The following is a 26,314-nucleotide window of genomic DNA, read 5'->3' as shown; positions in this document are numbered from 1 at the left end:
GCAAATTGGTCTTGGGATAGTCTGCTCTTGCTTACAAAACCACTGCACCTGAGCATAAGCTGCCCTAATTTTTTTTCTGCTTAAGACTATACTTCTATAGTTCAAACATTTGGCTTGCTAGTGTCTTTATTTTCATAGAACCATAAAATCGCAGAATCATTAAGGTTGGAAGAGCCCTCCAAGATCACCTGGTCCAACCATCCCCTCCCCCCCCAATATCACCCACTGCACCATGTCCCTAAGCACCGCGTCCAACCTTTCCTTGAACACCCCCAGGGACGGTGACCCCACCACCTCCCTGGGCAACCCATCTCAATGCCTGACTGCTCTTTCTGAGAAGAAATGTCTCCTAATTGCCAACCTGAACCTCCCCTGGCGCAACTTGAGGCCATTTCCTCTAGTAAGCTGGCAGTGGTAAGGGGAAAAAAGAGACAAAACCAGAAACTTCTTAAGCTACTTTATGGAACCCCGGTCTGAGACCATCTAAAATTAATGAAGTCTCCACTGATCACATGCAGTATAATGTTTTTTGCCCAAAGGTCTCTGAAGCCATGTCTACAACACTAGAAAAAGCATGGTCTGGAAAGGAGCTTAAGCACTGGGCTGCTAATTGCCCATTATGCTTAATTGTAAGCATGTGTCCTGAAAAGGTTTTCAACTCATGTCAGCTAGCCCTGTCCCAGACAGTACCCCTATCAGGAGAGGGCATATACTGTGGCCCAGACCAGCAGGCACCGTGAACCAGGGAAAAGCCACAGAAGCCTCCCTCTCTTCCCTCTCCCTTGCCCTATCTGTTTTTGCCACCCCCACACTCCTAGGGCACATCGTGAATATTCTCAGCTTTGTACTAAAAAAGAACATGACTCTGTTAAGCATTTATTGCAAGAACTTAAAAGAAACAGCCAATACAATAGCACAAACAAAATAATAATTACTTCTTCAGACCACAGGAGGGAAACTTTGTAATGTGGATGTGGCCTGGTTCTGGCACCTGGCTGGAGGACAGTCCTTTCCTGGCTTTATTCAGTGTTACAAACACAGCCCCTTTGGCTTCACAGGGATGGCAGAAGGCAAATTTATGATGCTAAGCCCACCATCCTGCTGAAATCCTCGCTCTAACATGAGGGCATCAGAACTGACAAAGACTGGTTTTGTTTGGTTTCCCTTCAGCAGAACAAATGTGAGCTCTGTCCCTGGAAGCAACCAACAGTTTTGGCTGAAACTTCTCACTTTGAAACAGATACCAAATGAGAACATCAGGAGGGATATCCTTCATAGGTAATGATAACTGACCCATCGGTAGCTTACAGAAGCAAAGCCCTTTGCCAGAGATGCCTGTAGCTTCACAGTAAATTAGGTGTTTTTTTCTTTTTTTTTTTCTTTTTTTTTTTTTCTTTTTTTTTTTTTTTGTGTGTGTGTGTGTTTTTAATATCTCACAATTGAACTATGTTGAAGCAGGAAGTACGCTTCATTTAACTGATGTTAGGATTTCTCTCCAGAGCTGTTTCATGGGAAGAAATTTTCCTTCTTTTTCTCTGTTTAGGCTGAAGGTTTACGAAGCCAATGTAAACAGCTGAAATGAGACTAACTACCAGGGCTTAACTTCAGGAGATTTGAAAGGAACAGGGGTTGCCTTGATAAAATGAAGCACTTAGTTCACAGAGATCCTGAATACTCGTGTTCCCTTTATTAAACATTTACCACTGAAGCTTTTTTGAGGATTATATCAAGAATCTGGGATAGCGCAATGTTGATGTTCAAGTTAATTTTTATTAACTTCAAGGAGAGCACAACTGGGCTATTACTTCATCAAGGTGCAGATAACATATTCTCTGTGCAACACAGTTCTGCAAGATTTCTATGCAATAAGAAACTTTTGAAGGGTGTAGGTTGGTCTTTTTCTCATGAACTGTGCTTTGATTCTAACTGCTTCCTCTGCATGCTGCAGACGTCCTTTGAGTGCCCTGTAATATTAATGGGAAAACTTATATGATGCTAATACTCAAACCAGTTGTCGTAATTACATGCGAAAGACTGAGTGGGCAGAAAGGACGAATGTCACTCCGACAAAAATAGTGTATTCTCTTCCCTTGGTTAACCCCAAAACAAATAATTCTGCTTTCAAACAAACAAACTCTGCCGATGTCCCCTGTTAAACGAAGGTATAGGAAAAAAATTACACAATCTTAAGGGATTTCAGTCTAAGCAATGTGATGAGAGACTCATGTAGCCAAAACACTCTTAAAACACTTAAAAATTTCTGCCTGCGGTTTCCTGGCCTGAAAGAACAGAGGAGGAGCTTTAAAGAAAAACTCATAGTTTTTATTTTTTATTTAAAAAAAAAAAAAAGATTTTATCTTTTTAAAAAAATCAGTGCTCAAGTGTAAAGGAGCTGATGTTTCACCAGCATTTATAAGAAGCATACTAACACTGTAGATGCTGGAGTTCACTGTTAGGTACACCACCCACCTCCACTGCCCTGAACTGCATGTGGGTCAAGTAGTGAACCAACCAGGATGACCTAGGTAACTACACACCTGCCAACCTAACATCAGTCCCAGGCAAAATAATGAAACTCGTGGATATCCATACACGACAGACTTCTACTTGCCTCTTCTTGTTCCAAGCATTTACCCAATATATAGGAAAATGCAGTTTGCTCACATTAGGAAAAGATGTTGATGAAACTGGTTCCCCTTGGAGGCAAAGCTGTTTGTTTATTACACACAACATCTCAAACACAGCAGAAGGCTGTGTTTTTGATAACTGCTTTAGGCATCCTTTTCAGCAAGGATTTTGCTGGAAAGGCTTCCCCTAGACTTCTTTCAAGATGTAATTGTATTCATAGGGCTTACTCATGTCTTATGTAGTACTCTTTCCTCCAGATGAGAAGAAAACATTGATGAAATATGTAGTGAATCACTGAGCCAATAGGCACCTTGCAAATATGTGTATTTTGCTTGATGGTCTGCTGGTGTTTGAGAGTCAGTCATATTGTTTCTTAGAGCTCTATCCCACAGTTTAATGTGATTTAGAACAACCTGCAATTACTGCATAATTTACTATTAACTATAAGCAAAGTGTGTGTGTCTCTACTGTTCCTTCTGGAAATTCATTTTGCAATTTGTGTTCTAGGTATACAAGACCTTCAGTATACCGTTTAAACAGTCAGCTTGAACAGCAGGCTCTCTGAAACTTCTTTAGTGGAAACCCAAATGAGCTTGGTGGAATATTTTAATCTTTTAATACTGACTGACCGCAAATCAATCTCTGTGATTCCAAGGACACAAGCACAGATAGATATTTAAGAGGTGTTCTAAAACAGTCACTTTTTTATTATTTTTTTTTATTTTTTATTTTCCCCTGAAGGTGTGGAAACAAATATCAGTAAAACCAGATGCCTACTTAGAAAAGATAATGAATAAAGTATGGTTGTACATCCTGTCACAGTGAAAACAAATTGGAAACGTGCGATCATTCGTATGGCTAAAAACCAACAGATCATCCTGTGAGTGATGATCGCTGATTTTAGTGCGCAGTGTAGGTGAGTTCATAAAGAAATGGGAACTGGTGTTTAAGACCGTCGCGCCCCGCAGGCCCGCTGAGGCACTGCCCCCCTCTCTGGAAGCACCCGCGGCGGCCACAGGTCTCCCCCGGTCCGGACTACATCTCCCAGCATGCCGTGCGCCCGCCGCCATCTTGTGTGGCGGCGGGAGGAGCATCGGCGGTGGCGCTGTTGCAGCCGGAGCCGTGTGGGCTGCGCGCTCCGAGCCCAGGCGCGTCAGCAGCAAACCCGGCGAGAGCCCTTGGGCAGGGGGAGGGCGAGGGGTTTCTGTCCCAGGCTGCGCCGTGCCCCGGGGGGGCTGTAAAGCCGCGTTTCTGCCCTGCCAGAGATCCTGGGAGTGCGCCCAATGACAAACTCATCACAGACATATGTGTATGCATGTGCACAGAGCCTATTTTCCTACTTTCAGTGGTGACTACCACTATTTTTATTTATTTTTTTTATTATTTATTTTCCACTGCTCACTCCACCGCTGTGCAGAACTTGGTACTTTTGAAAACTGACGTTTTGTTTGTATTTAATGCTCTGCTAGATCTAGGCATTTCCTGTGTAACACCATGACAGAGCCCATGTTTCCCAAACGTGCCTACCTTTCTGCTCTCGGAGCTCCCTCTGGATGGGTTTTTGTTAAGTGCACCCCGTGTCCGGGTTTTTAAAAATCCTGCAGTAGCACTGGTGAGAGAGCTGGCAAGGTCTGGAGAGATCTGCTGGCAGGGGTGATGCGCGGTCAGGTGGCGTAGGGAGATCCGGGCAGATGCTATTTATCTCTGAGGAAACCTGGACGAGAAGAAATGTGAGTCAAAAGGAAAAGTTGCCTGGGTGAAAGCCATTAAATTGGGCTAGGGCAAATGAGGAGAGGCTATGATGAGATGAACGAGAAGCAGACTCCGGAAACAGAGATCAGTGGGGAGGCAGGGAAAGGGGGAATCTAGGAGACAGCATGGAAATGTATAAGGCTGTTTTGGGCAGAAATGGTTGAAGGATTGATCCCCTTGTGTGAGTTCTGTCAACTGGCAGGCCAGCTTGGAGGCCAGGATACAAGCAGAAGTTTGTTTTCTCTTTCTTCTGCTGCTCTTGCTTCTTCTAAGCATGGTAGCCTCTTGAAACAGCTGTTCTACAGATACTCAAAACCATTTCCTTTTTTTTTTTTTTTTTTTTTTTTAAAGGAAGTTCGATAATACTTTCTGCAACTGACATTGCGTCCACACGTTTCTGCAGCCTGTTTCTTAACCTGAGCAGCAGTGAACTCTGAGCACTTTCAAGAATACTCCCTGAATTTCTTTGCACTCCTATTACTCCACTCTATCTTACCAACAAGTTCCTATTTTTTTTCCCCAGTGTGGGAAATATCTAAATTTTGAATCGTAAGAAATTTAGCACTGCTTCCATGAGGGAGCAGTAATGCTCACAGCATCTCGTTCTCTGGATATCCTCTATCACCCTTTTCCTTTGGAAACTGGCTGGTAATACATTAGCAGCTCCCTGTTGGCATTTCTGCCAGCCTCCAGCTTTGTTATCAGCCTCAGGCACTGGAAGAAAAGAGGATTTAAACCTCTGTTGCACTAGCAGCAGACAGTGAGTGGTTGGACTAGCATATGCTCAGTGGGACAGATCTTTCTGTTTAGAGTCATGCTCCTCCTGATCGGCTTTTACAGAAAAGGAGCTTCAGAAATGCTGAACGATCACAAATTAATCAGTCTTCCCACGAAGGCTGCGTTAGCTGGGTCTCCTGGCTCTGCTGTGGCCTCGTGTAAATCAGAAATGCAGAATTAGCGTCAAAGCTGCAAGGGCCAGAGGGAGCATCGAGCAACACTGTGTGGGAAATTACACAGCTCTCCTGCCTGAGCCCCAGACCCTCCCAAGCATCGATCAGCAGGACGTCCGTGAGCTGGAAAAAACGTGAATTGATTTTATTTCCACGATTTGCGTCCTGCTCGAGACTCCGTGAATTTGAAATTGAACACTGAAAAGATTAAACCGAGCTCTGGCTAACCGAGGTCCTAGCCCCCGATCCTTTTTGTTTATGCTTTCTCGCAGGAAGGCTGAGGGGCAGCTGCTTGCTTGAGGGAGCCGGGCTCGGGGCCACGGCCACCGCCTGAGGGGAGGGAAGGGAGGAGAGGGGGAGGCAGAGGCAGAGGCGGTCCCGTCAGCGGCACCTCCCCGCCGGGCGGGGCGGGGCGCCGCTCCTTTGCGCCATGATGAACAAATGACCTCGCGGGGAATGAAATTTAAGTTCCACCGGGGGGAGAGAGTTCTCTGCTTCGAGCCCGACCCCACCAAGGCCAAAGTGCTCTATGATGCCAAGGTGACCCCGCCGCGCCGCGCCCTCCTCCCTCCCTCCCTCCTGCCCCAGCCCCCGCCCCCGCCGCGGGGAGGCGGGGCCGTTGGCGGCCGTTACCGCTCCCCCGCCGCCGCGCTGTGCCGTGTGCGCGCCCGCTCGGGGGCCGGGGGAGGAGCGGGAGGGAAGGGAGGGGGTTGACCTGGCGGCCCCGCCGCCGCCACCGGTGCGGGGTGAGGGGAAGGAAGGGGGCGGCCGCCGCCCGCCTGCACACGGAGGCGCCGCCCGGCCCCGCGGGCGGTGGGTGGGCGCTGCTGCCCTGTCCGCCGCCGGGCCTTGTCCCCGGGCGACGCTTTTCTGCGGGCGCTGCCTCCTGCCGGCCCGCTGTGCCCGGTAACAGCGCTGGCGGGAGCCTTGTGCGGTGCTGGGTGCCGCGGGGACGCGGGCTCGCTCTGACGCGCCGAAGGGATCCGTGCGGAGCCTGTAAACACGGCGCTGTTGGCTGGTTTGCTTCGCGTTTTCGCTCCTCTGAGGGACAAAAACATAGATCTCAACTGGATTCCAGTCCAAATCCATACTTCTGCTTCGATTTGTTTTAGTGACGTACATTCTTATTTATTTATTTTTTAAACACGTTTGATCAGGGTCTCCGCCTTCCTGCGATGTTTCGTACTGCCCTTTTGTTTCCACATGCAGGCCTATGCTTTGGCTGGCCCTAGAGGTAACCCGTGTGCAAACAAATCATTAGTGCCTTTTCTATACTTTTAAATACACGGAGCTCCAGCAAAGCTGCCCTCGGCCCCATCTGGCTCAACAATTCTCAAGTTGCCAGCTCTCAGGTTAAACGTTCCTGTGGCCTAGCTGCTGGCTGTGCCTGGAGATACGCGGTGCACCCACTGATGGCTTTGTTTTTACTGGTCCTGATGGTCTTCTTAATGATCCATTGTGAAATACCTTTTTTTTTTTTTTTTTGAGGTGCAGGCACATTCAAACTGGCTCTTCATGCGTTTTTTTAAATGTTGAATCTCTTTCCTGGGAAGAGGGAGAGCAAGAGTAGTGCATCTGCATATTTTTTCACTTGGAAAAAGATCAAGAAAGAGCTCCTGCACAAACAGTTGATCAGAAAATGCCATTAGCAAGAGTGATGGTTTTTGGTTCCGCTTACACTCATCGCGATTTGGTCAAAATAAACTTTGTGCATGTGCTAAAGAGGACAGTGTTACAGGGGTGATAGAAGAAGAAACAAAGGGTCAGATATTCACAAGACATTTTAATATTTGTTGGCTGGATGACATGTTCCAGAGAACAGTGTTGGAGATTTACATATAGCACTATGTTTTCTCCTGCTTTGAGGACCTGAAGAGAGAGCACTCAGGAGAAAATGTTACTTGCCCACATGACCGTATTTGCACATTCCTATTGTGATACTGTATTGTTTTGCATCTTTGTTTTGAATGTATTGAGGACACAATAAAGATGGCAGTCCTTTGTTTGAGAAGAGCTCTGGAAAAAAGCTTATTTTCTCACCTTGAGTATAATCCATATCTTCTGCTCATATAAATACTTAATGGCAACATTCTAGGAGTATTTAATTTATGTAAATGAACACTTTTTTTTCTATGTGCATAAATCCCTAAATGCTGGAAAGTTCACTTTTTGTCAAGCCTTTTAATACATGCTATTCGCTGTTTGTTTCAGATTGTTGATATTATTGTCGGAAAAGATGAGAAAGGCAGAAAGATTCCAGAATATCTGATCCATTTTAATGGTTGGAATAGAAGGTAAGAACCCATATGCACAATGTTAGTTCTTCCATTTCTTCCATTTTATTCTGCAAAGAAAGATGTTACCCAGAATATCAAAGGACTTAATGTGAGTATGTTTGGATTGTGAATGCCTTTAATACGCTTTCTTATGTTTCATTGCCTTATATCTTTAAATATCAATGGATCAATTTGATGGTCTTGAGTTTAAATTTTACGGGATATCTGTCTTTGGCATGTACCTGTGGCACCTAGGTTTTTCATTACAAAACGGGTTTTGTGTATTGTTAGATCTAGGCCTAGACTGTTTGCTTATCAAGGTCAGTACATGAGTGCAGTCTCTGACTATGATTTATAGCATGCGTTGGTGCTACAAATGCTGTCATGTGTTATGTCAAGGTTTGGGAGCATTTAGAGAGCAACGTGAGAGTTGAAGCCATGTGAATAAAGAAGCATGCAACTCAAAGCTGATCTGAACGTTATTGAAATACGATGTTTTAGGTTTAATGTATATTGATTCAGTAATAATCGTGAATGGAATATATTTTGAGCCGTTAATGTTTCTCCTTTTACCAATCCTTAGCTGGGATAGATGGGCAGCTGAGGATCATGTTCTTCGTGATACAGACGAAAATCGCAGATTACAACGTAAATTGGCGCGGAAAGCTGTGGCTCGCATGTAAGAAATCTTTTTGGTCTCAAGATAAATAAGAGATTCATATTCAAAGAAATCTTTTTGGTCTCAAGATAAATAAGAGATTCATATTCAAACAGCTACATTTAGGTGTCTACAAGTGAGTTTGGTCTCTAAGTTCACACTGTTGGTGGTAAATATCTACTTAATACAGTCAGTACATCCATACTAAGGTAGATGCATTATCATTAAACAACACTCTAAATGGCTAACACATTTAGTAACTGTATGTTACTCAGAAGTGTTGCTGTGAAATGCCTGTGTACAGGCTTAATTTACATCTTCCAAAAGAAATGTACATGAACAATAATTTAGGAAAGCCTGAGGTATTTTTCAGCCAAAGGCAATAACCTAATATAGGTTGGACATGGCTTGAGGATCTGCCTGGGAACACAAATATGAGCTAATATACAGGCATTAAGGTATCCACTCTAAAATAAACATTATCCAAATTATTTCAATGTTAATTAATGGAAATAACCCAAACATACATTTCCTGTGCATTTCTATGTAATGTCATTAGGTAGGATAAACAAATTAAATGAAATTAGCCAAGTTTAAGTGAACCATTTTATCCTCTATAGGAGAAGAAAAGGAAGAAAGAAGAGACGTTGCAGATTGCCTGGTGTTGACTCTGTATTAAAAAGCCTTCCTGCTGAGGAAAATGACGAGAGTAGCGAAAACTGTGAGCTTGTTTTCGTTCTTTAGTAACTGGTGCGATGCTTTAACTTTGTGCTAGGGGTACAGTGAGTGCTTAACTTGCTAGTAGGATGACATGAGTGTCATGGCCTGATTGGAGCTATACCAAAGCAGTTGTGTGAAGAATGAGTGTAATGTTTCATGTTAAGTATCTCTTAATTCATTTTTTTTTAATTTGCTTTCTAGAGGCTTTTCCTCATGTCACTTCGTGATACCAGAGTTCAGTGCTGCTTTGTTTACTGTAGTAGTACTAGGTGCAAGAAGCCCGCAGTTTTCTTGTTTGGTGTTAGCAAACAAGCTGCTTTCCTTTCTAATGTTTCTATATATTTGGGGGGGGGATTTTTTTTTCCCTCCCAGTCTGACTGACCTATTTCACTCTTAAACCACCTCTTCTGATTTCATGGCACTTCTCTTTGTAGCTTGAAAGCTAGCAGGACCTTTTGCACTTAACTGATGTAGAGTGTAACAGTTGCTGCACATATCCAGAGCTCTCAATTGAATAGTTAATGCATTAACCCCTTGTTCAGTACTAAAGTACAATAAAAATAGAAATTATCTGTGAGTGTACATCAATCAAAGAGATACTAGAATACTTCCTTTAAACTTACTGTCTTCCATATTCAAAAAGTTGATACTGTGCTGTAAATACTACTTATGTGTTTAATAAGAATGAATAATTCTAGTCGAATTACATATAACGAGTTGTTATTTTTTTTAATTTAGGCCTGAAATTGTTTGGCCTGAACCTCTGTGCAATGTGATAGTGTGAGATAAATATCTGAAATCTCTTTTACACAGCTATAAGTAGTTCTTCTGATGACAGTGATGAAGGAACAGATGAAGAAATAAAAAGTGAAGACAGTGACATAGAAGATAGGACAGAAATGGTATATTCATGGCTTCCTTAAGTTAATAGAATTTAAAAATCAGTATATAAAACACTGGAAAAGTTTAAATAGAGTAAATATAGGCCACAGTTGCTTATTTAGCCAGAATTAAAATGTATATTTTCTCACTCCCAGTGCCTACTGTAGTTGAGTTTTTGAAAGTTAAAGAAAATACCAGAATTCTACAAGAATAAGTCATTAATCAAACAATACACATTTGCTTCTTTTCCTCTCCTTTGACATGTAAGGCTTATGTGAAGAAATCTTAGCAAACTAGATTACCCATGTGTATAGGTGCTATAAAATCTTACTGGTCTAGTCAGGTTGGACATAGCAGTAGGGTCTTTATGGTTTTTGTATTTTACTGTGAGATGGGCCTATCAACTCTGGTCTTAAATGTAGAAGGCTGACTTCAAGAAAAAAAAACATCTTTCTCTACATTAGCAAAAAGTACAGGGTAAATAGTTGTTCTGAAGGTCTGTAGAATCAAACTAGTACAGTGGAGGTGATCTGAAGTAGCAAAACCTAACAAGTTCCTGTTTGTTCTTTTCTATTAAATGCTTAAGTGAATGCTAAATTAAAAACAAATTTTAAAAATTGAATTTGTAGATGACATGAAAACAGTATTGTTAAATTGCTTACATTACAGTAAGACTAGTATACACTTAAATAGATACTGTACATACAAAAATAATATTTTAATTTAAATGCTCTTATTTTTGCATAACAAAACTTCATTTTTATATTGTATCCTGGTTATTGTATTTCTTCTTAATAACACAAGCAATATATAATTTCTTGCACTGGTCTGTTGTAGAAAGAAGATCAAGACACCCATACAAAAAGGGACATGGAAGAAAGAGCAATAAACATTGAAATTCCCGAAGTCTTGAAAAAGAAGCTTGAGGAAGACTGTTACTATATTAATAGAAGAAAACGGGTATGAAATGAATATGCATGGGGTGGTTCAAAAATACTTCTTGCATACAACAACCCCTGTTCTGAGCTTTATTGCAAGGGTTAGTTTAGACAACATAAGGAAGAATAAAAAGTTTTGAGGAGCAGCCTTCTCTATAGCTAAAGCAGTGAGTTGTCATTGTATTTAAGGTTGTAACATTGCAGTACCTGATTGTGTTTTGGAGCGTAAGTTGCTCTTAAAAGCTGAAAATTAAGTAGAGTACACTTGTTTACCTCGTTTTCTCCAAATATTTATAATGGATTGATCAAAAATGTAGTTTACAGGTTGAAATGGGTAACTCCTGAAGTAACTTTATGCTTCATTAAACTCATTAACTCCTGTTTTAGATTACTACATTTACTAATTATTTCTATAAGACATCAGTTTATTGTTTCTTTTTCAGCTGGTGAAGCTTCCTTGCCAGACAAATATAATAACCATCCTGGAGTCATATGTGAAACATTTTGCTATTAATGCTGCTTTTTCAGCCAATGAAAGGTCTCGACATCATCAGATGACTCCACATGCTAATATGAATATTCATTATGTGCCACCAGAGAAGAAGTAAGTAATCTTTAGCCCAGTGCTGTTGTCACAAGAAGAATGAACTTGCATTGCATACTCAGTCTGAAGGCTGTTCATTTTTGTGAGTTTATACTGTCATGTATGTCCCTTCATTGGGATTAAAATATTTGATGAATATCTAAAGAACAGTACCATTGACAATTTGTTTATCAGTGAAGGAGTCCTGATACAAAAGCATCAATATCCCCTTTTGTAATATCCCTTTTTGATTTTTTTTTGAGCAGTGGGAGAATATCTGATATAAGAATTCCCTGTTGAAATAAAACTGAACAGGTTCAAATTTTGTAAACGTTTTATGCGAACATAATAGAGAACTCCAAATGGAGGTGATTTATTTTAATGACATATGATCTTAAATCCTAGAGTCAAAACGCAAGGAAACTCACTCTGTGTAGTAGCATCAATCCTGTTTATTAAAATTGATTAAATCTTAGTATGTTTTCTCAGCTGAGCTGTATAGCCTCCTACCAAGCTACAAATGCAATGTTGACCTGGCATATTTGTAGTGTTGTGGGGGGTGTTGTATGGTGTTTTTTGTGGTAAAAGTTCTCAATGTTAGTTGACGTTGTTCTTTTATGTAAGTCTATACTGGGGTGAAATTTTTCATTTTATATAAATTTCCAAAAATAGAACATAACAAAAATCAAGATTCATTTCAGCACTGCATAATTATGCCATTCCCTGCAGTATTTTGCCCGAAGTGAGTGTTTCACTTTGTATGGATGTCATTCATTACTTAACAGATTATATTAGAAAGAAGGAAAGTGTAATTAATCTCCCAGATGAGAAGTTAGATCCCAGATGAGAAGTTAGACGAGACATGAGAAACATGACCAAAAGGTTGTGTGTATGTTATGATTTTTAAAGGTGTATGCTTTTGCGACTTCCTCAATAAAGAAGATTCTTTAATAGGGAAAATGATTGTAATTTCAGTGATCCATTAAGTAGGAGAGATTGAGCTGACAACTTTATTGTGTTGCCCTTTCTGCATAGAAGGTAACTGACCTTTTAAAATGTGATGGAATTTCTGCACATGGTGCTACCCTGACCCAATGTAGTGTTTTCTTTTGCCTTAAAAACAAACAAACAAACAAACAAAAACCTTAAGAGGGTGTAATGGGGGGGGGGTATAGACTTCATAATGTGGGTTGCTTTGATAACATTATTTGATGCTGCCATACGCATGTATGCACTTGAGACCTGAAAAGTGATTACCTTCATAGAGGTTAGAGGTGTTGGAGGTGGACTGCATTTCTAGTTTCTTGTACCACTGCATCTGCCCGGCACCTAGCGCTGTGAATGTTTTATATAAGCCTAAACCAGAAATTCCTAGTAGCCTCTAAATGTAGTGCTTCGGTTAGCAGGAAGCTGATCTCCAATGCAGATGTATCCATTTCTGTTGATTCACTGGAGATGTTTTAAGCACAGCCTTAACTGCATCTTAGTTAGCTGCTATAGGTCAAATTCTGCATATGGCTTTTGCTCAGACATTCAGTCTACTAAATCCTAAGCATTTTTCTGACAGCTGACTCTTCTATTTGAGTACAGTGAACTTGGGGGGGAAAAAAAAATACTGCTTATGTGGAAAATGTCTGACTGACTTTACTGTAAAGTGGGTTTTATTAATCCAGTAAATAGTAATAGAACGATTGCTTAATGAACTCAAAATTATACAGACTGTCTAAAGTTTGGACTTGTATGAATGAAATTACAAACTGGAATCACTGTCTTTTCAAGTATGCTTTTAAGGGATTATTACATAGCGAATAAATGAATGTATCATAGTTAAGATGTTAGTGATCTGTATTTAAGGGGAATTTCCTAAAAACTACACTGAAAATTTTGGCATGCAAATGAAATTGAAAATGGAAATTCATAATCTTTCTTTCCCTGTAGTGTTGAGCTATGTAAAGAGATGGTTGATGGGCTGAGAATAACCTTTGACTTCACACTTCCATTAATTTTGCTCTATCCTTATGAGCAAGCTCAGTTTAAGAAGGTGACTTCATCAAAATTCTTTCTTCCCATCAAAGAAAACTCAACAAATACTAACAGGTAGGTTGGGTATAGAGTTTAATACTGCTTATCTGAGGAAAAACGCAATAGTAAGTGGTTATACGTTTAGAATATTGTGGTTTCTTTTATGCTTTGACTTAATTGTTTTGATAAAACATTCGACTTTGTGTGAATTGCTTGCCTGAATTCAGAATATGATTTCTGAATTTCAATCTGATTAACTCCAAAGAGGTGTTTCTACTGACTGGTGTGGAGCTGTTCTGCAACTTTGTGAAATAAAATTGCATCAAAATGTAAGTTTATGTTCACTAACCTTTAAATTTGCAAATGAATGTTCTTAGGGAAAACAACACTTAAAAGAAGGTTGCATGACTTTGCTTGTTCTTAAGGGAATACTAACTTGTGTAAGAACTTAAGAGGATTTGTGAAACTTCCTGTTCTAAGGAAAGAACATCTGACCTCTTCATTTATGTCAAGCTGTCTTTATTTCCTAGAAATCAGGAGGAGCTTTCCCCAAGTCCTCCTCTACTGAACCCACCAACACCTCAGTCAACAGACAGCCAGCCTCCAGCAGGGGAGCCAGCCACACCAAAAAGGCGAAAAGCTGAACCTGAAATTCTGCAGTCCCTGAGACGTTCTACACGCCATACCTCTAACTGTGACAGGTTGTCAGAAAGCAGTGCTTCCCCACAGCCGAAGCGGCGGCATCTTGACACCCCAGCTTCTATGCCAAAGCTCTTCTTGCACCTGGAAAAAAGTAGGTTTTGCTATTAAAGTTGTTACTCTAAACAAGCTTTTAAGTCCTGTTGTTTATCTTAATGTGGTGTGGACTGGGAACTGAACGATCAAAGTGGGAATTCATTACTTATCGTATCAATTATTTCTCTCTGAAGTTGTATACCAGAGGGAGAAATACAACGCTGTATTTCCCAATGGAATTCAAGGAGCTACTTGAGTCTACTCAAAGGATATCTGTCAGTCTACTTTAGAATAGCATTTGCTGAATTACAGTATTTTAAGACTTTAAATGTTTTATCAGCAGGCCTTAGTTGCCTTTTAGTGTCTTGTATTTCCACAAAACAAATTATTTAATAAATTTTTTGTTTTGTTTTGTTTTTTTTTTTCCTTCTGTTCTTGAAGAAACCCCTGTCCATAGTGGATCATCTTCACCGATAACTTTGACTCCTAGCAAAGAGGGGAGTGCGGTATTTACTGGCTTTGAAGGGAGAAGAAACAATGAATTGAATGAGGTAAGAGAACTTCATGCTATTGTCCTTTCAATGGTTAAAGATATTGTGGCCCTCAGAGTAGGCCTACATGAGAAAAGGTGTTTAGTTATTTATTTCATCTATTATTTTGAAGTTCTGTATAGACTGAATGATGCTATACTGATTTCATAACCAGTATTTTCATTTTTTTTATGTTTAGGTTTTATCCTGGAAACTGATGCCAGAGAATTATCCTCCAAGTGATCAACCACCACCTCCATCATATATCTATGGATCTCAACATTTGCTACGGATGTTTGGTAAACTGCTCTGGAATCAAAATGTCTGATTTGTTTTCAGTGGCAGTATCGATGTGATTTTGTATTTGCTTTATCACAGCTTTACTTTTGGAGAAATGTACATTTTAATCTCTTTAAAATTCTTAAAAGGTTGTTCATAAATTCGTTTATCTTTTATATGATTTACAGAAACAAAACCTGTAAATAAGCATTGCTTCTGCTACACTATCAAACATTATTAAAGCAGGCAACATTCAGTTTATGAGCTTGCTTGCTTGTTATAGTAATGTTTCTGGAAAATCACTGAGCATCTTGTAAAGAGTAATGGAGGCTGCAGTGAAAAGATATTCTTGCTTTCTTCTTTTCTTTATAGCAGGTAAAATTTGTAAACATTATTTTTCTCTTTTACAGTAAAGCTACCAGAAATACTCGGGAAGATGTGCTTTCCTGAAAAAAACCTAAAGGCTTTAGTAAAACACTTCGAAATGTTTCTGAGGTAATGCGACACAATCTACCACAGTAGTAATTGCATTGTTACGTAGATTTTAGTGCTCTGAAATTATGAGTGATTTTTAGAAGATATTCTTGTGGTTACAGAAATGAGTATGATAAAATTACATTTTTACTTCTGGAATTCAAATTGAAGGGGATCCAAACTCTCTACTTAAAACTTTACTAAACATCGGTAGAAAACTGAAGTAGAAAAGCTTGTGTTAGAAAGTATAGAGTGACAAGTCTGATTTTGCTGAGAATGCTAAGAAGCATGTTTTATGAAGAAATTCAAACCCTGCATTGTTCTTAAGAGCATAACCTGAGTTTTTTGGTGTTGCATCACTGTTAGCAGGGAGAAAACCTTGTGTTTTAAAACCTGTTACACATGATGGTGGTGTGGTGGTGGTTGGTGTATGTGTTGTTTTTTTTTTTTCTCCAGAAAAGGCTGCCCTAGTCCAGCTTTTTAACCAAAGGGTTTCTCTGTTACACAGTGCAGTGGCTTGTAGGGGTACCTAAAATCTTCTAACCACAGTAGCTCTACAGCTGGAGATAGTACAGTCATATCTGTATCATGATCCACCTTGTCAGTACTCTAGTTAGTCTCTCTGCACTGTAATTGTAGTTCATATGTCTAATGCGGCACTGCATACTGTAGCATCAACACAGCAAAAAAAAAAAAAAAAGACAAAGAAAACTTGTAAAAAAGCATTGTACATGTTAAACAGAAAACGGTTCCAACAAATGTGGAACTTCTAACTTAACATTGATCAGATACCTCAAAACAGCTACATACTGAAAAGTAATCTAGTACGTCATTAGTATATCAAAAGTTTTATTAGATCAAGGAGGGCTGATTGTCCATACAAAAACTTTAAAGTGCTTTTATTTTAATTGCTTATTAAAAATTAAAGATATCTCAAATGTCAAAATTTCTACAATACAGACATTTTCTTCTGAATGACTTAATTTTAAAGTTTTACTGATTCGTTTTTATATTTCTATTCTGTCAGATCCTTACTAGTATTGAAAATGTTTTTATACTAAGTGGGACAGCATTAGCACTTACTGTTGGAAAGCAGGTACTAGGTATTTTTGCTTGAAGTGAATATGGTTTAGGATGTCTAACTTGCTGTGAATCAAATCAGTTTTTCAGACATCCTCCTGTTCTGATTCTATTGTATCAGAGCAGGTCTGAACTCTTTAATGTCTTAAATGTGGTTTCTTTATACCCATTATATGGATAAGCTGAGGTGGAATGGGGATGAAGGAGGAAACAACTGTGTCCAAGTGGGGTAGTGATTAAACTAAAATTTCTAGTAGTAGTGTCACGGAATAACAGGATCATAGGGGTTGGTGTCCATATGTGTTTTATTCTTCTATGTGACCATTTTGTTGAAATGCCTAATTACCTATAAATGGGGAAAAAAAATGGTGTTTCCACATTAGCATTTTTAGGTTAGGTAAGACTGCTTTTGAAGCAAATCTCCCAGTAGTTCTGCTTGCTGTGCCTTATGTTGCATTGCAGAGTGGTCTCAGTACACAAGCTGGATTCCTTTTTGGAAAACATTTAACTGAAATTGTGCTCTAGTACTATGGGGCATTCATTGCTTAAGACCAGACTACAACTAAACCAAAATGGCCCCCCTACAGCTCCTCCCCAAGCAAGCATAGTGTGGCTATTATCTGGTACAACAAAATATTTGAGGTTATATATGTTTTCATAGTGCTTTCTAGGCCAATGTAATGGATGTTTTGCTGATGCTCTTCTTGTTTTTCTATAATTATTATTTCTGTAGCTTTGTCAGAAATTGTCAAATTGAGAACATTTCGTGAAAGAAATTGCAAATTACAGTAGGAAGCTGTAGGAAGCATTCAATCTTATGTAGGTAAATTATTTTTTTACATGTTTTTGTGGTGCTTTAGGATGTATTTCATTTGGACATTTGTTTTTCTGTCCCATATCTGTCTGAAAGCGCTCAAATAACTAAATTTTCTGGAAACTCATTCAGACTTTTATAGCAGAAATACTTACGCATTACCTGTTTCTCATCACAAGTGAAAACTTGAGGCTGAGGTGGTATCTTGTGAAATTTGAGGAAAAAAAAAAATTACATTCTGTCTTTTTCCTTTTTGGGAATGAAAGGATGAATTGATGTTTATTAAGAGTATTTTGTATCAGTTCTGTTCTGGTTTACTTTTTGAAACCTTTTTACACAGTCTGTATGCATTAGATAGTTTACTTCAGATAGTTTACTTCAGGCTACCTAATTTCTTATGGTGAATTGCTCTGGAGTGACAAGCTGAAGCACTCTGCTTTTATTTATTTTTCTTATAGCAGAAAAGGGATTGAAGCTGTCTGTTAAAATTAATAAAACTATTCCTGAACCATCTTTGAGTTCTAGGTAGAGTACTCTGACAAAAGTAGTTTATTCACTTTTAAAACTTTAATATGATACACAACTTGATTTAGTTTTGGCATAGCTACTGATTTAATTTTGAATTATGATTATATGGCTGAAATTTACAGTTTCATTTAACATTTACACTATTAATCTGTTGTGGGCTTAGAAACTGAGACTTGTTTAATATACCATTTTGTCTGGAAGCTTGTTTTATTGAGTTTACTCAGTACTTGATAGATGTATTAAATTCACTTTGAAATGCTACATGGGTAATATTTTCCAGTCATGCCTCAAATTGCTGCTAGACAAGATTGATCTCAGTTTTCCAGACAGCTTTTTTTTTAAAGGAATGTATTAAATATATCTTTGAGTTTCATATTAAATAGAAGCTGTACCCTTTGTGCAGCATTCTACAAGCATACATAATCAAAAACTTCTTCATGGAGAACATGAACATTTATTTCTCAATTGTGGAATTTGCAGAGTTTGCAGAAGGAAAACTAGTTTTTCAAATTAAACGAAAACCTCTTAGTCTTCATGTCAAACTGTGTAGTCCTGAAATAATTCATAATGTCTGCAGAAAAACACTAGTCTGAAATAGAGTTTAGCAACTGACTTGCCAGTTGGTTTCAGGAAATTTCACTTCCACTTTCAATTTAGGCTTCAGGAACAAACAGTGGAAGCTGGCACAATAACTGGTGCCTACTAACTGGTAATTTCTCTAGCAAAGGGTACGTGGTTAAATCTTCCTGCAAGTTCTTAATTTTTGAGATTAAAAGCATTGCCTCTTAACCAATTCCATAATTTCAGCCATGTTTTTAATAAAGCATTGTATATACTGTATTATGTATGGCCTATCGTTATTTTGAGGTGCCTAGCATGCCTTCAGGAGCTGCTTAAGCAATGAGTAACAATAGGCAAGAATATGCCACTTCTTGCTTTCTTCTTTCCATTGATGTGAATACAGCCTTGACTTGGAAAACTGTCGGCTCAGGACTATTGACCAACAGGATGTGCTTAGGAGCTAGGAGAATATAACTTGTCTATTCTTTTTAGAACAGCGAGACCAATTTTATTTGAGGTAATATCAGGCAATGTAGTTAAGGGTTTGGAAAGGCATAGATATTTCTAGTTTCCTGAAATAAAGAAAAAGGAGTAAATGAACAATTACATTCTTAAAATGCTTTTAACATTTCTAATATAGTTGTCAAGGTGAGGCTAATATGTATTTTTTTTTAGATGATTGAAAAGTACATCCTTAATAGTTAAATACTTTGGTTTTGTTGAAATCCACTGATCTTTCGAACTCAGTCTATCCTGTAAGTTGACTCTTTGATTTCAGCTTTCATTTTTATTTCTGATGTTTTACAGCTTTTACCTATTGTGCAAATCTGTTCCATGGATAAAGTACCTTCAGTATTGAGTATTTTATAAGGAGGGAGCCAAATCAAAAACTGACCAAATTAAAGAGTACTGCAGTGATAAAATGTGTTAGAAAGATTGCAAGTTGTTTGAAGTAACCTTAGGAAGTAGATCTCTGGTGTTGGTATCCAAACATTTTGTGAGTGTAGTGATCTTATACTTAATTGCAGTGGTGAATTATGACCACTAGTCTGTGCTAATGTGCAATTAATGAAAGGTTATTTGCGACTTCCTGAGAATGGAGGAAAAAAAAGGAGTATTTTAAGTGGATGAGTGACAAGAGTCCAGTCAACAAAACAAACCTGATGGTTTCTTGAAACACTGGATGTCAGAATTAACATCCAAAACTTGCCTGAGCAGCCTTCCAGATGGAGACATGCCTAGCAGTTGGAGGGAGTAGGGAGGCAGGTGGTGGCATACACCTTTGAAAGTAAGCCTTTTAGGCTTAAAATCCTGCCTTTCAGTAGAAGTCATGGAGAGGAGATAGTTTTGTAATCTGAAAATGACATTTCTTTTGAAGAGGTGACTCAGTTTTAGGACCCATCATGCTCTTTCAGCAAATTCATTTGGATAGATCATTACAATTGCCTTTCAGTTGTCTTTCAAACAGTATCTAGCTCAGACTCCTTATTGGAGCTTCTGCTTACCTTCTAAAAGCCAGAGCTGTAGAAAAGCGTGCAATATATTACCTTCTTGAAAATACTTCCTTTCAGCTCTGTGCTGTGTGTCATGTATGTGTACGTCGTACCTTTATAGCTGAGGTTGTCCTTTAAGGTTTTCCTTTCCTGAGGATGTTCATACTTTTCAGGCAGTTCCTTAGTTTGTTCATGTGGTGACAGCTGATATCCAGAAGAGTCATTTTCTTCATGCAGAAACTTAAAGTAGTAAGTTATATTGAGGCTGCCAAGAGAAGGACGTTTTTGCTACCAGATGATGCTCTTAAAGCTCATATTAATTCAGTGACCTTGCTGAGAATCGTTCCTGACATACATGCCAAGTGGCTATTTAATGTGGATGATGATAGTTCTATGTCTTTTTCTGGTGGTTCTGTCTGCATAACTCACAGCCCAGATGGCAGTACATTTGTGAGGCTTTTTTGCTTTAGAGTCACCTGAGGTAAGCTTGCTACTTGTACACTGCTGCATTTGAAGTCCAGAACATAAGGTTGCCTGTGTGCCTGTTTTTCTTACCTCCATCTCCTCAAGTCCTTTCTGAAGTGTTCCTTTTCTAGGAATCTGTGGTAGAGAGGGACATAGCAGCATTATGCCGTGCTGCCTCTGTGTCCTGAGCATGAGGGTTAACTGTGGATGCTTGTCAAGAGAAAAGCATGTGGTCTTAAATACGAGGAAGCTTGTGTGCACTGTGTGTTTCAAAACTGTCACTAGTAAGCAGTTTCACTGCTCAGGTGTAAGCATACAAGCTCTTTGAAAAGTATATAATTGTAAAAGACAATAACGATGCAACTGGTGACTGAATTTTTTGTCAGATTTGTAAAAGGACAAATAAACAATTTCTAAATAGCTAAATAGCAGTGTGTGTTCAGATCTGTACCAGAACATTGACTGCTCGCTAAGTTGGTATAGCTCCCTCTGTTTTGAAATCTTGGCTTGCAGCTTGCAGGTGCCAGTGTAATTGATCTTTGTGCTGTTTCAGCTTTTTCAAGAGCAAGGCATTAATGAAATATCCAGTAGTTAAGAGTTTTGAGACTCCTAATATTTCTGTGCCAGCTTTCTGCGCTGTGATGCAGCATGAATAGAAAGCAGCTTCAGAAGGGCTTTTTTGACCGCTTTTTTATGCAGGTAGTCAAGGGATAGGGACAGAAGCTGACCTTGTGTTCTCTTGCCTGTTTTGTACCACTTCTCTACAGAAAGTAATTTGTATCTGCTAGCCCTGGGGTATTTTGCTTTTCACAGCTATTATATTAAGAACAGTGAGGTATACATCATTAGACTGCGTGTGTTCTGCCTGCTTTTTTTTTTTTTTCCTTGAGTTGTAGGTATGCCACAAGCATCTCTCTCACCTTTATCTTGCACCAAGCTGCCATTTATGACTGATCTTAAGCAAATATCAGTAATTTTTTTTGAGAGAATGAACCTGTTTCCCATTACCTACACTTCAAGTAGTTCCTCATAAATCTAGCACTTTCTGGTATTATGTTTTAGAGAACGTTGCACAATAACACCAGAAATTTGATCAGTAGTATAGGTAGTTTGCAGTCATTGTTTCTCTCTCAAAGTCAGAACGTGTGTTAATGAAGAATTAATAATTCAATTCCATTTGTTGCTTATCTTAGTCTTGGTGCGGTCTCAGTATGTTAAAAGTTAGATTCAAGCCTTATCACACTTGCTTCAACTCAACCCCCCAAAAAACTAGGAAGTGATTTGTAGCTAGTTACAATCAGAGATCATGGCAGTTAATGACTCAAGTATTTTATGAACTCCTAAATTACTGTAATTTCAGTACCCTTTTGTAGTACTCACAGAATGGTTGGGATTGGAAGGGACCTCAAGGATCACCTAGTTCCAGTCCCCTGCATAGGAATGCCACCCACTAGATCAGGTTGCCCAAGACTACATCCCAATCTGGCCTTGAACATCCCAGGGATGGGGCATCCACAGCTTCTCTGAACAACCTGTTCCAGCACCTCACCCCCCTCTGAGTGAAGAATTTCCTCCTAATTTCTAGTCTAAATCTCCGCTCTTTTAGTTGAAAGCCATTCCATCTTGTCCTGTCCATATCTGATTGAGCAAAGAGTTTCTTTGCATCTTTTTTTTTTTTTTTATAAGTTCCCTTCAAATACTGAAAGGTTGCAGTGAGGTCACCCTGGAGCTTTCTCTTCTGTAGGCTGAACACCCCCAGCTCTCTCAGCCTGTCTTCACAGGAGAGGTGCTCCAGCCCCTTGATCATCTTTGTGGCCCTCCTCTGGACCCACTCTAACAGCCCCACATCTTTTTTGTGCTGGGGGCTCAGACCTGGACACAGCACTGCAAGTGGGGCCTCACAAGGGCAGAGCAGAGGGGAACAATCCCCTCCCTTGCCCTGCTGGCCTCCTCTTTTAGTGCAGCCCAGGACACATTTGGTCTTCTGGGCTACTGCCAGCTCATGTCAACTTTTTCATCCACAAGAACTCCCACGTCTTCCTCTGCAGGACTGGTCTCTGTGAGTTCTTCACCCAGTCTGTACTCCTGTTTGGGATTGCCTTGGCCCAGGTACAGCACCTTGCCCTTGGACTTGCAACCTTCAAGCCAGTTCCTTATCCACTGAACAGTCCACCCATCAAATCCATCTCTCTCCAATTTGGAGATGATGATGTCACGTAGGACCATGTTAAAGGTCCAGGTAGATGACGTTGATTGGTCTTCCTTTGTTAACTGACAGTCACTTCATCGATTGAAAGCCACCAGCTTGGCTGTTTTCCTAGAGTAAGGAATGTGTGTTTGTGTGGTGCAAACGAACAATGGGCTTCTGTGATTAGAAGGAGGATCTGATTGTGTGAATTGTTCTTGTGTGTTTATGGATCACTTTCTAAGGAATACCTCTGCATCTCATGAAAGAATCCTTTTTACCAAGTATTAGAGCAATTTATGGCCTGGTAAGCCTGGAAAAGAAGGTGTTAAATGCTTTGAATGACTTGGGTTAGAAAATCACTTACTGCATTTCAGTGTGTTAATCAAATATTGCTGGCTCTAATCTACATTTCTTTTTTATTTTTTAAGTTCCAGGAAAGTATAAAGTTATTTTTTTCTGGCCTACTGTCTTGCCAAAGTTTAACAATTTTTGATTCAGTGCTTAGTTCATTCACTGCGTTGGTTGACTCTCTCTTGTTCCTTAAGGGGAAAAATACTTCACTGCTGTTTCTTCATCTATTTAATGCCTTTACTTCTGTGAATAGGAAGCTAGAATAATGCAGCTGTAACAATGCTGTAATATTAAAGATATTTTTTTGGTTTATCAGAATATCTTGTGTATTTTTTTTCAAAATGATCTCCCCAAACTGAATTATGTAATCCTTTTTGCATGTGCTATTAAAATAAAGTCAAAGCTGCTATCGGAACCAACGAGAAACTAGCACAGTATGAATGCTTAAAAATGCCGAACTATTTAACACATGTAGGATTGCATGAATGAAGATTGTGTGTAACTTTAACTTAGCTCTTACTCTTTTATTATGATAGTTTATGTGGTGTCAGTTTGTGGCAGAGGCAGTTGAATCCTTGTTTTAGGTACAAGAGATCTTTCTCCCTCTTTGGCAGTACCTACACCAACTGAATATTGCCAGAAATCAGGTTCTTGGTTAGATGCTGTTACGGGTCATGTAATGGAGCCTTTTCTGATTAATTCCTTGGGTGATGGTTAAAAAACAAAAACAGGCTGCCATTTGATCTTCTGGAAATGGACTGCTGGACAATCAATATACTTGCATGTCTTTAAGCCTGAAATGTTTCACATCAGAAACCAGCCTAGGTCCCTCTGTGGAGTTAATCATGGAACTCTTAGGAAGCAAACAAGTATGGGGGGCATTGACAAAGTGCTTTCTTAACAAATGGTGGCACATCAAATAATTGCCTTGTTCTAAAAAGCTTGTGTTTCTCATTGTTTTACCTAGAATTAGTAGGATATAATCAGGTGTCCCTCTGCTTTTGCAGTTGTTTGATGGCTGTGTTTAAGTACAAGGACTGGGGTGTGTGTTTATTGGAGTTGATCATTTTTTCTGCTTTCTGTATGAGTTCTCTGCAATTAATTTATTTCTGCTTTAAATTTTGCTTGCCTTTTTGTAGAGAGTCTTGTCAGTGTTTTTTGATGCTGTGGTTTCCTGAAGATCAAAAGGCATGCCTAGTTTAGACAGTCTTAACAGCAAATGAGGTTGGAGAAACACTGGTTTTAATTGTACTCATCTTTACAGTTGTTTTTTTAATTTGGACTTAGGTCCAGAGCTGGTTATGCAAAGCTAGGATTTTTAGCTTCCGATGGGTAAGTTTCCTCCCCAGCCAGTGGTTCTTGAAAGAAAGCAGATTCTTGAGATCACGTTGTTCCCTGTTTCCATTGTGTCCTACACTAACTCAGAGAACATGTAGCTAACACTTTCCTATTTTTACTGAAGCTGATCTTTAATATCCAGGTATTTTTGAAGGTCTCTTTTTCCTCAAGTCAAGTTTGATCAGGTACTTCAGGGTTTCAGTGCTGTTTTGGCCTGTCACCCCCATTTGTATAGCACATCTCTGTATACAGACTAGGGTGGTTATAGTCATTTTAGCTGTTCTGCTGCTGTTAGTAGCAACAGTGTTTTTCATTTTCTATACTTAACCAGAGAAGGAGTTGTATCTTAGAAGAACAGAACATGTTAAAATATTGTGTGTTGCTGTGGGAATAATGTTTGAAGGGCAGGTTGGAGAAATTTGAAATGAGGGAACTGGATTTACAAAAGGTACTATTTGTTTGAGAGATCATTTAAATCAGACACACTAGAAGGATGGAGACCCTACATGCACAAACATGTGGAAGAACAAATCATAGTTCTTCTTACCTTAAAAGGTATGGTTTGGCTTAATAGTTAATGGCCATTCGCATAATATAATGATGTGGTGATAACTGAAATTCCCGTCTTTTTGAAGTAACTGAGAATACTGTGTTGAACAGGTGACTGACAGAACTGTTGCAGAATCATCTTCCCACTTTTTTGTCTCACAATTCTTAAAAGCTATGCTCAGAAAAGAATAGAAAGTATGGGTTTCCTTTATGGAGCTTGAGCAAAATTTTTTCATTCACTTGAATTTGAGAATGATTTGTTTCTCACTCTGCAAAACTTGTAAATAAATAAATATAGGACAACCCTTTTTGTATGACAGATTTCAAACTAATAATGTGTAATTTGCAGTTTATGGTTTTGCTGAGCTTAAAAATTGATTTGCAAATTGCTTCTCTTAAATGTTTCATGTTCTCCTTTTGTGTGTGCTTTCTTAGGTTTTTAGCAGAATACCATGATGAGTTCTTCCCAGAATCTGCTTACGTAGCTGCATGTGAAGCCTACTACAGTACTAAAAATCCCCGGGCAATCTACTGAAGCTATTAATAAAGATTAAATACTACTATATGTAGCCCATGACAATTCTGTTCTGCCACGTGGCTACAAGATGAAGATGAAAAAAGTATTGAAACAACTTTCAGAGGTGAAGTAATAGGGGGATATCTTCTCTGATGGTTGGATTGCTTAAATGAGGAACTTCTTTTCAGATGTGTATAGACTGTCTTCTGAATTCCTTAGAGGACTGAATATAAACCCAACTCCCAACGAACCAAGAAGCCTAACTCTGACTTCTAATGCATAGGACTGCATAGAACTGCTAAAAAAGAAGGGAGGCAAAAGCAGATGCATTAGCAACAGGACGTTTTCATGAAGATAGAACATCATGCTATTTCGTTTTAGCTCCACCCTGCCCAGCCTGAGTAGTAAGATTTGGCTACACAGTTACGTGAAGAGAATGCATAACTGCTATCTAATGGATTTTTATCTTACAAATTGCACTTCATTTTGTGAAACTGTCACAATAGAAAAGATTGCTTAAGTTAAAGGATTTTTCTGCTGTTTGGCTTGTGTGACATCTGTCTCAAGAATGACTTTGCTTGAATGAAAGATGTGTTGCTTACTTTGCGTTTTGCAAAGATATTTCTAATTCTTGCCATGGTAAGGCTGTCACAGTTCCAAGGAGAGCCTTGCCAGTGCTTCAACATTTACCTGGTTATAAATGATTCCAGGGCCATTATGAAAGAACAGATTTTCTACAAGTAAGTGGAGAAGTCAATAAAGTGATGGCAGTTTAACTGGCAAACACTTCTTTTCTTAATAAAGTATACAGTGGCTGCTGTTTAAATGTGTGGTTTTGACTGTCTAAAATGTCTTGTTTGGGCTTGATTAATAATTTTGAGATTATGCATAGAATGAGGTGCGAGTATTGACAACAGGGAGGGAAGCCCTTTCGTATCACTGACTTTTCTTCTACAGACTTTGAAACTGTCTAAGGAGGCATTATTTCCAGAACTAAAGTGTT

At 39.3% G+C, this 26,314-nt stretch overlaps 1 protein-coding gene and 1 long non-coding RNA gene across 5 annotated transcripts; one reads left to right on the top strand and one right to left on the bottom strand.

The window, feature by feature from the left end:
* Nucleotides 1-863: 863 nt before the first annotated feature.
* Nucleotides 864-5,695, bottom strand: LOC139999790 (uncharacterized). The gene is made up of 3 exons (XR_011805306.1): nucleotides 5,559-5,695; nucleotides 4,156-4,342; nucleotides 864-1,964 (listed from the first exon to the last, which is right to left on the bottom strand). It is a non-coding gene; the product is annotated as an uncharacterized lncRNA (long non-coding RNA).
* A 40-nt stretch (nucleotides 5,696-5,735) lies between these two features.
* MSL3 (MSL complex subunit 3) lies at nucleotides 5,736-26,137 on the top strand. Of its 4 annotated transcripts, none has more exons than XM_027447667.3 (13): nucleotides 5,736-5,870; nucleotides 7,542-7,624; nucleotides 8,190-8,285; nucleotides 8,885-8,985; nucleotides 9,798-9,886; nucleotides 10,704-10,826; nucleotides 11,248-11,408; nucleotides 13,326-13,484; nucleotides 13,940-14,202; nucleotides 14,586-14,695; nucleotides 14,874-14,973; nucleotides 15,364-15,448; nucleotides 25,230-26,137. In XM_027447667.3, exons 1-13 carry the CDS (start codon nucleotides 5,772-5,774, stop codon nucleotides 25,327-25,329), a joined length of 1,569 nt encoding a protein of 522 aa, XP_027303468.1. In that variant the 5' UTR covers nucleotides 5,736-5,771; the 3' UTR covers nucleotides 25,330-26,137. The 4 variants fall into 4 exon arrangements, with proteins under 4 accessions (XP_027303468.1, XP_071885511.1, XP_038028939.1 ...); XM_038173011.2 differs by lacking the exon at nucleotides 5,736-5,870 and adding an exon at nucleotides 6,258-6,441; XM_072029404.1 differs by lacking the exon at nucleotides 5,736-5,870 and adding an exon at nucleotides 6,529-6,564.
* Nucleotides 26,138-26,314: the final 177 nt, after the last annotated feature.

This window comes from Anas platyrhynchos, chromosome 1, assembly GCF_047663525.1.
Source record: "Anas platyrhynchos isolate ZD024472 breed Pekin duck chromosome 1, IASCAAS_PekinDuck_T2T, whole genome shotgun sequence".
Taxonomy (NCBI): domain Eukaryota; kingdom Metazoa; phylum Chordata; class Aves; order Anseriformes; family Anatidae; genus Anas; species Anas platyrhynchos.
This window is presented reverse-complemented; position numbering and strand designations above follow the sequence as displayed.

What these genes read in the sequence shown, in the direction of transcription:
- MSL3 (XM_027447667.3), top strand. Translation starts at nt 5,772, where the DNA reads ATGACCTCGCGGGGAATGAAATTTAAGTTCCACCGGGGGGAGAGAGTT. An exon ending in ATATTAATAGAAGAAAACGG is followed by an intron (nt 10,827 to 11,247) that starts GTATGAAATGAA and finishes TTTCTTTTTCAG; the next exon opens with CTGGTGAAGCTTCCTTGCCA. An exon ending in TATGTGCCACCAGAGAAGAA is followed by an intron (nt 11,409 to 13,325) that starts GTAAGTAATCTT and finishes CTTTCCCTGTAG; the next exon opens with TGTTGAGCTATGTAAAGAGA.